The following is a 13,198-nucleotide window of genomic DNA, read 5'->3' as shown; positions in this document are numbered from 1 at the left end:
TCTTAAAAATAAAAACTGTTCTACATTTTACAAGGGTTTTAAGCCTTCTGCATAACTGCTATAATGTATGGATTAAAATTTCCACTATAAAATACAAAACCTCAGAAAGTAGTCAATACAAAATTACTGTGAAAGAAAAGCCTTTTAACATCTTAAGTCGTGTGTGTGTGTGTGTGTGTGTGTGTGTGTGTGAGCACGTGGCAGCGCTAGAGGTCCAGTCGTGGGTCCACTCCAGCTAACTACACGAGCAGGAAGGAGGGATGTGGAGCGAGCACAGGGACAAGTCCACCTCTCACCCTGCAGATGGCCAAGGCCTCAGCTTGAGCGGCAAGTCCGGACTCCTGGACACAGTAAGTCTCTTTTCTGCCAGTTTCTTACTCACACATGTGTAACCCACAGTTCTGAAGCACATCTCCCAAAGGCCACACAGAACCCTGGGCTCCTAATAATTACCAAGCAACCAGAAAATGGTTCACAAGGTGTCTCTCGGTTTTTGGACCTTATCCAGAACATACAAGAAAGGTTCCTTACAAAGGCCAATGTCTTTCTATCACAGCTTCCTCAGCAAAACATTGTATAAAAAATGCTGCTCAGGAGATGTGAAAAGATACGATAAGTTACTTGTCTTCACACACTGTGATGTGACAAAGGCCAGAGCAGTCTAGTCAATACCTAAGTTTAAACAACACACTTTCTGTAGAAGGTGTCAGACACAAACACACACAGCTGTGTGTATGTGAAAAAAAATCTCTGAAAGATATAAAAAAAATTTAATAAAACTTGACCAATGTAAAGAGAATCTGAGCTAAGGAGTAATAAGACTTTTTTACACCACAAATGACTTTATATTATCTGTAATCTTTAACATAATTATGCATTACTTTTCAAAAGAGTATCTCTATAGCCTTTGCGGGGGGAGGAGTACTGGGAAATGAACTCACGATCTTGCACTTGCCAGGCAAGGCACTCATGCCACTGAGCTACATCCCCAGCCTCTCCTGTAACATTTAAGAAACAGACGGGAAGTGGTGTCCCACCTTATTGTCTCTTCTGGGAACTCTTTAACCCCTCCCTCCTCCTGCCCTAAGCTAAGGCTCCACGCCTGCCCTTCACTTGAAGGAGTCTGGAGTCCAACTCACCATCTGTTTCCTTTAAGCCATGTTCACTCTTCATGGCCTGCAAGGCTCAAAACTCCTGCAGCAATTACCAAAAACCGGGACTGAATAAGTCTTTGAAAAACCCACAGCACATCTGTGACATCACTGCATCCCTAAAGGCAAAGGCCGGACAGCACAGGATCCGGCCTTGCCCTCCGCAGCGAGCAGCCATGCACTCAACACGCAGCTGAAAGGCAACATCTCATGTGAGGAGGACAGAGTCCCCTCAGAGCCTGCATGACAACCCCCTTTCTACACCGACACCTGGGCAGACAGAGGCACACGACAAATACAAGCCCACACTCCTTCCAGGCAACCAGACAAGAGCAGCCACATCTTCACAAGGCCTGGCAGCTACTGCGCTTTGTTGGTTCTCTCACGGAGCTTTGTTTTCACCTTCAATCCAAACTACGTGCTCTCAAAGGATGAGGAACAGAACTTGTACCTTTACCCAGGAACGTAAATATTTTGGTACCTCACAAAAAAGATTATCAATGTTTAAGGAAAGAAAGGAAAGACTCAGCAAGGATCACATAATATCTAACAAAAGAAAAATATGTTTGGGTAATATAATTATTAGCCTTGTTAAAAAATGCTTACCTAAAACATTAAGAGATTTAGTTACTACCACCTCACATACACTCCATCAAAGAAATCATTCTAGCTTCTCCTTTAGCCAGTCTTAAAAGTCATGAAAATCCATAAACTATGGAAAGTACCACAAAGATGGAACAATATTCAATTACATATCATCTTATATCTTGAAGAAGTAAAATACTTCACTAAACATATCCCTAACTTCTAAAACATAAGTAAATGTTTGACTCCCAATTCCAAGAAAATTACTCAAATTACTAGTAATTAATATTAATATTAATATTAACCTGATATGAGAGAAATAAATGAAACTCAAAAACTCCTTTCAGAAACTTAATTTTACTTTTTTTTTATTCAATATATGGCTAAGTGGAAAGTGAAACAGGGTGAGGTAAGCACCCTGAGAAGTTCTTTAGGAAAAGACAAATGTTTTATGAATCTTATTTTACTAAGAGATGGCAAGCTATCCAGATGGTTAAGGTTAGAAAATTTTAAAATTTTCTAATTTTAATTCTATTTCATTAAGTCAGCAAAAGAGTAACCACACAAACTGGAAAGTTAGTATTTTTTAACCTTCAAAGCATTATGAAAACACAAAGCTACGCTGGGGTTTTATGCAAGCACCTAGTGTATTCTTTTTTAATTTCACCTAACTTCTTTTCTAATAAGACAGCTTCTAGAAGTTAAAACTTCAGTGGGGAGTCTTACATTTATATAAAACAAAATGTAGCCCATGATGAGCTACCTACGGTAAGAGCATGAAGCCTAGTTCCAAACGTATCTTCCCATCATTTCCTCAGAGAATTAATTCGACCTTTCAAATTAAATTTAGATCATTTCCAGCACAATCTAAAAACTTACAGTGTTAGTTGGATCTTCTTGCAAAATTCGATCGTACAGCTGTATAGCATCATCATATCTATTTAAAAAGAAAAAGAAACTGAAATTCATTACCTTAAAAATGTGATAAACAGTAAAAACAGAAAAAGATTAAACTTGACAGGGTTTCAATTGCATTCAAAATTGCTACTAAGTCTGTCCATTTATCAGTAAATGTTTACTATACTCAAAACTATTTAAGAAAACACATCACATTGAGTACTTAAAGAAGAACTTATTTCAAGAAATACTCATTGAACTGGGCCTAAATACAAAGGGATAAAACAGCACAGAACCAGATACACACAGCAGACACCCCACACTACAGTGTAGAAGGGTGGACACCTATGTACGTTAGGGCTCGAGTGGACAAAATGGCAGAAAGGAAATGGAAATCAGCAGATCACTGCTTCCTGTATCCCTGAATAAAGAAAGTCTCCAATCACTGGCAATGCCAAACAGGACAGTACATTCACTCCTTCTGATGCACAAGCTGTACTGGAGGGCATTCACACTACCTAGCATCAGGGATCGTCCTATCCTTCCAACACAAGCATAAGTCTGTATTCTCTACTGTCCCCCATTTCTTTGGCCCTTAGATTATATATTCCGTTTCCTCCTTATGGCTGGCAGCTAGATATCCGTCAGAGTACATCAAACTCAGCGGGGTTTTCCACTCCGTCCTCTGCTTTACTCAACCTGTCTGGGTCCTGTTTGGCTGATGACAACTAATATTCAACACAGAAAATGAAAAGTTGTATTTGATTATTTCCCTCTGCCTGTAAATGGAACTGGTAACCCCTTTTGTACCTCTTTCCATTCCTTTAATCCACCCTATTTCACCATAGTCTGCATAGTTTACAACACTAACACAACATTCTCAAAGGCTGCCTTCTGAGACTGCTCACTACATGTTCTTGTTAAAATGTTTTCATGGACAAATCTGTTACTTTTCCTTGTGGTCTTAAAATCAATTTTGTGTGCCTTTTTGAAATTCCTCAACAGGACACATAGGCCTACACAATCTGATACTCTCCTGATCTCCAGCTGCTGCTCCAGCTAAAACCCAACCACGCTTCAGCGTCTAGCCACAGTGAACTCTTATTTCTCCTAGAATTCCACACAGGTGTTCTGGAAATAGAGGAGGCAGGAACAGGCTAAATAGGGTCCTCCTCACAATCCACACAGAACAGACCATCTTTTCACTCTCTTCTCTTTCTGTGTAAAATGAATCCTTGGAAATGGGGCTCAGTTTCTGAAGAAGGCTTCAAACTCCTAGGCTATATGAAGATGACGCCTTCCATTTAGTTTGTTTTGAATGTGTACTTGTGTGTATTTCTTAAGACAATACTAAGAAGTTGGCAAAATTCTTATTTTGAAGCTGAAAAGGCTTAAAAGAAGTTAAATAAGTGAAAGCTAGAAAATGCTAGAACTAGGATTTGCAGCCAGTTCTTACTTCAAAGCATGATCTAATTTCCCTGGGCCAGAGATGGCAAATGGATCACACTTCATGTTGAATTTTATTTTCTGGGAGTAACTGGCAAGATTTGTGCTGAAAAGCACTGACCACTATTTTAGAGCTCAGCAACAAAAGACCATGCACAATTACTCATGTGTCCTGGTGTCAGAAAACCTAAACAGAGGCTCTGAATCTGCCACTTTTTAAACAAAATCATACTATTTCCAAGACTTGGTTACCTTTCCATAGCTTCAAATCTCATGCCTGTTAATCGCTTGACTCTGTGGCTGCCAGGGAACTGTCTTCTTAACTCCTGAAGACAAAACTGAAAAAAATAACAGGCAACACAAGAGCTGAAGACTAGTCACTATATTACACCCTTAAATGGCTATAGGCTTTTACTGTGCCCTGAGCTCACTGGTTAGCCCCATTCACTGTTTCTGATGGTTTTCAGGTTTTGTTTTGTGTTTTGAGGGTTTTTTCCTAAGGTGGGGACTGAGTTAGGGCCTTGTGTGTGTCAGTTAAGTGTCCTGCCACTAAATTATACCGCACTCTCCACTTATTGTTAAGAATGCTGTCAGAACTTGTCAAACAAAGCATTTAACGTCAGGCATACACCAGCTCTGAACTACTTATATACAGTCCATAAAGCAAATAAAATATAAAATGCAATATCTACCAATGCCAAGTCATCCCGACCATAGTCCAGAGCTGCAATCATCACCTGCTCGTATATGATCCAAACTAGATATGGAAAGAGAAAGAACTGAATTTAACATAAAAAATCCCCCCAACAGAAATCAATACATCATCTCCTTTCTGGTATTTAAGAGAACATTACTTTTAACTGAAAACTGATTTAGTGTATTATTTCTGGAATTAAGAAAAAAGCACACTTACAGCTCTCAGCAATATAAAATGTTTTAATGTCTTATAAGGTAAAAACCTCCAATTAATGCTTTTACCATTCTAAAACCTCTTTATGAATACATTTTGGCCAGATCAGAACATCTTTATGAAACACTTCGCAGCCTTGTGAGCTTTAAGACAAAAATGCCTCTTGATAGATTCACTACCAGCAATTATAAATTCTCAAAATAATGCTAACATTAAATTTCTTAGATAAAATAACAGAAGATGAACAGCAGAGAAAACATAAACGAAGACAAGTTTAAAAAGAAAAACAATGAAGAACCATAAAATGAGAGAAGTGTTATGTCTGAATGTAATAAATTAACTCAGGAACTTACTATCATCTCCAAGCTTGGAAGCATACTCATTAATTAATTCTTCTCCAACTTCCACAATTTGTTCACTATTTCTTGAGTTTTCTTCTCTCCATTTTCTCATTTTATCTCTCATTTCTGAAAAAAATGAAGTAGGCAAGTTATTTATATATATGGGTACCTACACATAATGATAAATGTCAAAAATATGACAACACATAAACTTCTGATTAATGAGTTTATTTATGCACATAGTGGTTTCATTCTGTAACATGATTTTCTGACAAAATTTATAAAGTAGAAAACCAACTGAACAAGAGCAGCAGACCCTTTAGAAGATCAAAACAGCCCCAGCCAACATCATCACTGCCCTGAAAAGCAGTGCAGGGCTCAGTCTGCAACAGCCCCTGAACCCATGGAAATGGTAGTTCTCCACTGTCTTTGCTGTTTTGGGAGGATATTGGCTATTTTTAGAGTTTGATAAAAGCTGGGGATTGTTTTCCCAGAATCCAGTAATATGGACAATTATATTCAGATATGTCAAAGTGTTCCTAAAGTTCACTCACTAATCCAAGAACATATAATTTTTATAATCAGAATATCACATATAGGTGATCCACACTAAAGGGATCCATCACAAACTTCCTTCATGACAGTGCTATGCAAAAAGAGTAAAAGAATTAAAGGAAAACTTTTTTATTATATTGAAACAAATAAGGAATAATATGAGTAATGTAAAATAAGATCAAGAACTCTGACAACATAAGTGAGCTATCACAGAACAAGGAATCATGCAAGTTTTAAGAACAGCACTAGACTAAAGCCATCTCCCACAAGGCACATGTTTGCAGTTGTCTCGGTTACTTTCCTCTCATTGCTGGGACAAAATACACAACACTCAAAATGAAGGAAAGAAAGGTTTATTTCTTACAGTTTTTGGTGGTTTCAGTCCATAACCAACTGGCTCCAAGGCAGTGGGGCACGGCACTGGGGCAGCACTTCACAAAGCAGCAGCCAGAGCAAAGGGGGAGTGAACAAGCCTTTTCTCTTGGCTTACACTGTACACAAATCACCATCTACCTTCAGGGCAGGTGTAGCATTCACAAAATCTCCTTACCCTCCTTTGCACAGGATGAGGATATTTACAAAGTAAAAACCCAGGCTCCCTGCTCAAGTCTGTCAGCGACTCAATTTATCAAGTTGACACAATTTATCAACCATAACAATCCACCCCTTGTCAACTTGGCAACCAGACTTATTTCTTTAAATCAGCCTCCAGATACAAAGGCATGCTCAAGCTTAATGTTTTGCAACTTGTACATTATAACACAGCTTAAGAATTATAACAATTCTTAAGAAACAGCATTAAATCTATCAATATTATATTATATTAGAAACATAACACTTGTCCTTGGACCCCCAAAGACTCATACACATCCCTTTATGCAAAAGGCATTTAGTCTATCTGCAAGAGTTGCCAAAGTTCTAACAGTTTCAGCATTGCTGAAAAGTTCAAGTCCCAAGTCTCCTCCAGATGGAAGGCAAACTCTTAGCTGCAAGGCCCTGCACAAATGAAAACAAAGTTAAACACTTCCAACATGCAAAGGCACAAGATAATTATTCCCATTCTAAAAGTTACAAACAGGAGGGTACAAAGCATCGGGACAAAAGTAAGTCCAAAATCCAGCAGGGCAAACATAAACTTCTGTAGTTCCATATGTACATTTGAAGCAATATATGGCAAATTGTGAGCTCCAAAAGGCTTGTGTGTCTCCACTCCCATAGCTCTTTTGGTGGTTACTGACCCCAAGACTTCTCTCTCGGTCTGGCTGTGCTCCCTCCTTGGAGGTTTCCTTAAATGATCCACATTCCCAGCTTTCCCAGACTTCTGAGGTCTCCACTGCACCTTTGGTTTCATACATTGCCCTCTCAGGAGCACACTGTCTAGCCTCCGAGGCCTTCTGAAATCAAGTTGGAAGTTAATCTCAGAGCTCTTGCATTCTGTATGTGCCTAAAACCAGCACCACATGGATGATGCCAAGGTCTGCTGGCTTTCCTCTCTTGAGTATATGGATCAAGTGCTGGATCACTGGGCATTCTGAACCTCATTGTGAGGAACAAATTCTCTATGCCGCTGCCATTCATTCTGGAACATGGTGCTCTCAGACTTTGTCCTCCAAGCAAAATGTCTTTCACTTTTGCAGTTTTAAGGCTGCAAAGCTTGGGAACCAGCTGCCTCTTCCCATGATGCCTGCAAGCCATCTTTTTTATGTCTCTGTTCCTTCTGAGCCATGGAGATCTTACCTCTATCTTTATAGTCCACCACTTTACTGGAACTTCCTTTCTGCCAAACTCACAATGTTTTCAATCATCTGCCTGTGCTCTTTGCTCTTGATGCACAACATAAATCTGGCTAAAAGCATCCAACAATAGCCATGCCACTGCCTCAACATTTGACTGCCTTGAAGTTTCTGGCACATTAATCAGTCCATTGCCTTTAATCTCAGTCTCAGGCAGTCTCTGGACATGAGCAAAATACAGACAAACTTTCTGCCAAGCCATAACACACATCCTGTGGAGTCCAACAACCAAAAATTGCTCAAGTTGATACAATTTATCAACCATAACAGTCATGCTAAGAGGACAGAGCTCCCAAGAGGTAAGGGGGCTTGTTCTAAGGACTGAAGCAATGCCATCATTGCAGGAGGGACAAGCTCCCAAATACGTAAGTTCAGCCTCCTTCCCTCTCCCTATTCTACACTCTCCTTCTAGCATGACATGAAACAACCAGAAGGTCTCTCCACCAGATGCAGCTCGGACCCTGGCCTCAGCCTCCACATCATGAGCCACATGAATGCTCATTAAATTACACAAAACTTGACATATTGTTTTAGCAGCAAAAATGGCTAAGAAAAGAATTAACAATACAAATGAAATCATTTAAAAATAGCTAAGATCATCTTTTCTTTCATAGTTTTATGGACTGAATGTTCAAGTCTCCTTTCAAACTCCTAAGTTGAATTCCCTAGCTTCCAGAATTTTTTGTTGTTTAAAACCACAGTTTATAGTGTATCTGTTATGGTGGCATGAACTGAGACACACAGTTAAGGTAGCATTAACTGTCCAACTCCTCACATGCACGCTTTCTTATTTTCATCCATCTGAAAATCCTGAAGCCCCCACCTTCACTTTTAACTGAATTAAATATTTATCAAACAATGAATTAAATGAAGTAGGAGCCTAAGAAAACTTGTAAGAGATGCACTGAGATTTTTACTACTTCTGCACTGAATTCCTATAGTTTGAAGTCCTCAAGAGAAAACAAACTCATTATACAATGAAAACATATCCTGAGTGACAAAAATGATCCTAAAATTTGTAAAAAAAAAAAAAAAAATTACAAATTAACCACTTACTAGTTTAATTAGAGAATGACCAAAAATTGTGAAATTTTTTCAATAATTGTTCTAAGATAAAATAGAAGGCAATATAAAAACCACAATTTAATCAAACGTATTCAATACAAGAACTGACTAGCTAAAATGACACTTGTCCCAGCAACACTCAAGATAGTCGGCAAGTAAAACAGTTAGTGACCAAGTGGGTCACACAGTTAATCTCTTCCTGTGACATTGGCTGTTTCTCACTTCCCACAGAGCACCCTGAACTAAATCTCAAAGGATGAGGAGGAGCTCAGAAAGGCAAGTGAGAACACAGGTTATTCTACCAGAAAAACTCCCAGTAACTTAAAATTTAAGAAACATAGTAGGACCAAAACCTGAGAAGACAGGAAGTGAGAACAGTACGTTTCCTAGGTGCCATTTATCTCATAATAATGAATCTTATGTTTGGGTTTACAAGTGCAGGAGAGCAAAAATTTTGGAACAAAAGAAAACATGATAAAGCTATATGCAAGAAAAATCATTGTGGGGCAAAGAAAAACCCACAAAGTAAACTGGAAAGGAATAAAAACTAAATAAAAAGCAACCAGCCATGGCACACGTAAAATTGATACAAAGAGCATGGCCTTAATAGATTTGGTTTGAATCTAAACTTTTACATGACCACAAAAAACTTCCCAAATCTGTGCCAGATTTTCCACACCCGTGAACAGAGATAATGCAGCCTGCGGCTCTGCATGGCCGTGAGGAGGACTGGGTTATCAACATCAGGACCCCACCCACATGGCATGGCCAGCTTCATCTGTCTGCCCTGCTGTCCGCACAGCTACCAGCTCGCTGCAGGGAGAAAGCCTGTGCCTGGAACCCGTGCCTGGCCCTCCTGAGATGATTTCTGTCCTGCCCACTTTCTAACTCTCCTAGTTCTGAGCCAAACTGGGGATCTGCCTGGTGTCACTGTAGCACAAGAAACTGCGCTCCATGCAGCACTCGGTTAGCCCACGTGGCTCCGGCCCAGAGTACACTGGGAGCAGGCTGCTCCAGAATGACCCACGCAGCAGTGACTCGTTTAGTGTCTCCCCCTCCACAAGAATGAAACAGGTTAAGTGAAACACAGGAATCAAGCGAAGACAAGAAATACAGACAAAAGAAGAAATTAGGTACAAGAAAACATGGGTGAGCTATGCAGAGTACCACACGGGAAAGACTGAAAGGCTGTGGCAGCTGTAATAGCTACTGCTGCACAGCACCGAACCAATATCCATGCAGAAGAAAGTTAAAAGCAGCAGCAAATGGCATTGCATGGGCTCAGCTGCAAGAGATGTTGCAGGCCCAACAGGCGGCCACGGAGAAACCAGACAGCAGCATCTGAACAAGGAGAGCTCTGCCTCCCCCAGGACCCAAATCAGGCAGTCAGCAGGAGGAGCAGGAGGTGGCTAAAGCTGAGAACCTTTCAACTCCCTGAACAGCTGAGCGCTTCCAGACCCCTCCGGAGAAAGAGCCCCAACTGAGTTGAGTCAAATCAAATCCACAGCCCAGGCCAAGGGATCTCAGGCTGTAAGATGCCACACAAAAACACCACAGAAAAGTAAGCTCTCTACCCTCAAAATTCCACCAAACCCACACCGACTGTCAAATTTCAGAAAGACTAGTTTTACCTAAAAATGAGCAACATACAAGAGTCCAGATCAAACATGGAGTTTCCCATCCATTCCTCACAGCCAAGGTGTACCATCAGGAAATCCTACCTCCCTGACACTCCCTTTCATCCCCAGGCACAGCCTATGCCTCTCATCTGGGTATTCAAACATACACATGTGATATTCCCATGATGTATGCCAGCAACAGAAATGAAAAGCAATCACCTCTTGTGAGTGACAGAAAAACTTTCACCTGCAAAATCACTCAAATGGTCCAAGATTCCCAGTGTTTCACATTAGTTTCTCCCCCTGGTCTTCCCTTTGCCCTAGAAAGCAGCCGTGGCGCATGGTGCTTAGGAGAAAGGCCTAAGTCTTTCTCAAATTCGCCAGCTCAAGTGCTGGCTCTACGGCTTTTCAGCTTTCTGATGTCAGCTAAATGAATCACTTTGCATAGTCACATCCTCACAGGCAGTGGTGTCTTTAATCCTAGCACTCTGGAAGGCTGAGGCAGGAGAATGCTAAGTTCCAATCCAGCCTGGGCAACTAAGTGACTCAGCGCAGCTGTGTCTCAAAATAAATTTAAAAAGAGCTGGGGACGTAGCTCAGTGCAAAGGGTTTGGGTTCAATCCCAAGGGACACAGACACATCACACTTGTGCACACACACACACAAGAAACGAGATAAAAATAGTAGTATCCGTACCATCTAGTTACTATGGCAAGCACTATGAGTTAATCAGGCATTGAAGACAGTAGCTGGCACATCAATACAGAACAAATTTAGCTGCTATTCGTATTTCACCATTTTCATGCACAGTTAATCCTTTCCAGTCTCTGAACCAAGAAATGCTGAAGTTTCTCCCTAAGTCAGTAGTACATGCTATACTGCTACTCATCTTTTTCTGATTTCACCCTTTCTGGATTTGCTCTTTTATGCTGTATTTGGACCAAGGCATTAAACACAGGTCAAGAAATAACAACACCCAGAATAAACTGTGCAGTCATCTGCCCTGTCAGAGCCCACCAGGCCCTATTCATTTAGGGACATCTGTGAAAGCCTGTGTGCTCTATGGTGACAGAAGGACAGTCCAGACAACCCTAATGGCACACAGAGCCACAGATAACTGCCAGTCAGCCCTTCACATAAAACGAATATTCCCACAGCTGTGCACAGTGAGCAACAAAGGGCAAAAGAGCAAGTTTGGGGTCTGCAGTGAATACTCACAGCGCCTCAGCCAGGAGTACGGATGCCCACAGGCTGCCCAACGGGGCTCAGACCAGACAGACAGACACAAAGCCTGGACCTGCTCGCGGTGAATGGCCCAACATGCTGGGCTTCTAGTTTGCTCTGAAGCCAATCCTGGTGACGGTCAGGAGGCTGTCCCTCGCCATTTCTCCTTTCCCAGCCCACACCTGTCTCTCGTCCAGCTTCACGGCTACCTCCTCATGATGGACCTCAACTCCAGGACTCATCCTCTTAGACAACTTACAACAGCACTTCACAAAATGTAAACTGCCACAAAAATCTGAATTACTTTTAAGGAAAATAACAGATAATTGTTTTAGCCTCTGACTTGAGAAAAAAGCTTTTCTGGCACTTCCTCCTCAAAGCTGACTTAAAATTTTTCATTTTACCCCAAGTCCCCCTACAGGCATACTCCTCAAAGCCACACCTACCTTCATACCTGTGCAGGGGACTGGTCAGTGCTGGCTTGTGTACCCTCCTATTGCTGTGGGCTCTGCGCGATGACCTAAAGTTCCCAGGTACGCAGGGGTCAGGGATTCTGGATATCTCATTCCTCCCAAAGGGACCAGGTGTCTGGGGGAAGACAGTGATGGGGTCTCGAGCTACCACCCACTCTACTGACTCAACTCAAACACCTTCCTTCCTCCAGGCCTATGGTTCTCCACTTCATTTCCCAGTACTTTCTGAAGCACCAATTAGATTCGATCACCAGAACCAACAACATACTCCTTTTCAAAGGCTGCTACCTGTGGAATAATACTATAGATCCATAAACTGGTCTAGGAGGAATGGTTGCAGGATATTGAAAACAGTCATTTCAGAAGAAAAGGCCACTTAATTTGAAAAAGGGTCACTTTATTTTAATGTATAGAAAACTCCAGCAGAAGTGTTTTTCAAACTATATATTGCAACTCATTAGTGGAAATGAATTTAATGTGTTTCTTTCAGCAATTTGGGGAAAAACAAAACAGAGTAAGTACAATAGAATGCACTGCTCAAACTAATGTTTTTAAAGTAAAATTCTTAGGTTTGTGCATGACCCACGCCGGCCCTAAGGAACGCACCCCATGGACACCCGGACTGAAGCCATCGGCCCATCCCTCAGCCCCGGACCACCTACACTGCTGCACTCACTTCCTGCACGCCCAGCAGATGCCCAGACCCAGGACACCTGCTGGCCCCTGAGGGACACTCCCTACATCCTGGACCTAATACAGCTGTTGATCTTCAGCTCCCACCCTTTTTCCCAGAACCTTGGACTATAGCAGATGCACTGTGCTAGCTTGATGGGAAATTCAGTAACTGCCTCACCCAAACAGAGGATCCCAGCAGGCTCCAGTTAGTGTGATGAGTGTGCCCCTAAAATAGAGGTGTACAGTGGGTAAATAGGGCCAGTAGTAAAGCTCCCTCCAACTAACTGTAAGACCTTGGTGAGTCTGGCAAGAGTGTGGGTGACCCCTTCCAGCACACAGAAAACATCAGGCAGGGTGAGGAGTGTGCCAATAAGGTCTCCCATAACTTGGAGAAAATCAAAAGGGCTTATGAGACACAAAGACACACAATAGGGACATGGTAGAGCCTCAGCCAACAGACAGGG

The 13,198-nt window shown here is 41.5% G+C and overlaps 1 protein-coding gene across 1 annotated transcript in view; it reads right to left on the bottom strand.

The window, feature by feature from the left end:
• The window catches only part of Emc2 (ER membrane protein complex subunit 2), a 44,624-nt gene that overhangs the window by 20,581 nt on the left and 10,845 nt on the right, over positions 1-13,198 (bottom strand). Inside the window, exons 2-5 of the mRNA XM_003479983.5 lie at positions 5,343-5,456; positions 4,772-4,836; positions 4,332-4,417; positions 2,616-2,673 (exon numbers count right to left, since the gene is read on the bottom strand). Of these exons, the coding sequence (XP_003480031.2) occupies positions 2,616-2,673; positions 4,332-4,417; positions 4,772-4,836; positions 5,343-5,456 (323 nt within the window). The remainder of the gene's footprint in view (positions 1-2,615; positions 2,674-4,331; positions 4,418-4,771; positions 4,837-5,342; positions 5,457-13,198) is intronic.

Source organism: Cavia porcellus, unplaced genomic scaffold (genome assembly GCF_034190915.1).
Source record: "Cavia porcellus strain 051 isolate PalLab524CR breed Dunkin Hartley unplaced genomic scaffold, mCavPor4.1 scaffold_10, whole genome shotgun sequence".
In the NCBI taxonomy this organism is placed as follows: domain Eukaryota; kingdom Metazoa; phylum Chordata; class Mammalia; order Rodentia; family Caviidae; genus Cavia; species Cavia porcellus.
Note: the sequence above shows the minus strand (reverse complement) of the source record. Positions and strands in the feature narration are given on the sequence as shown.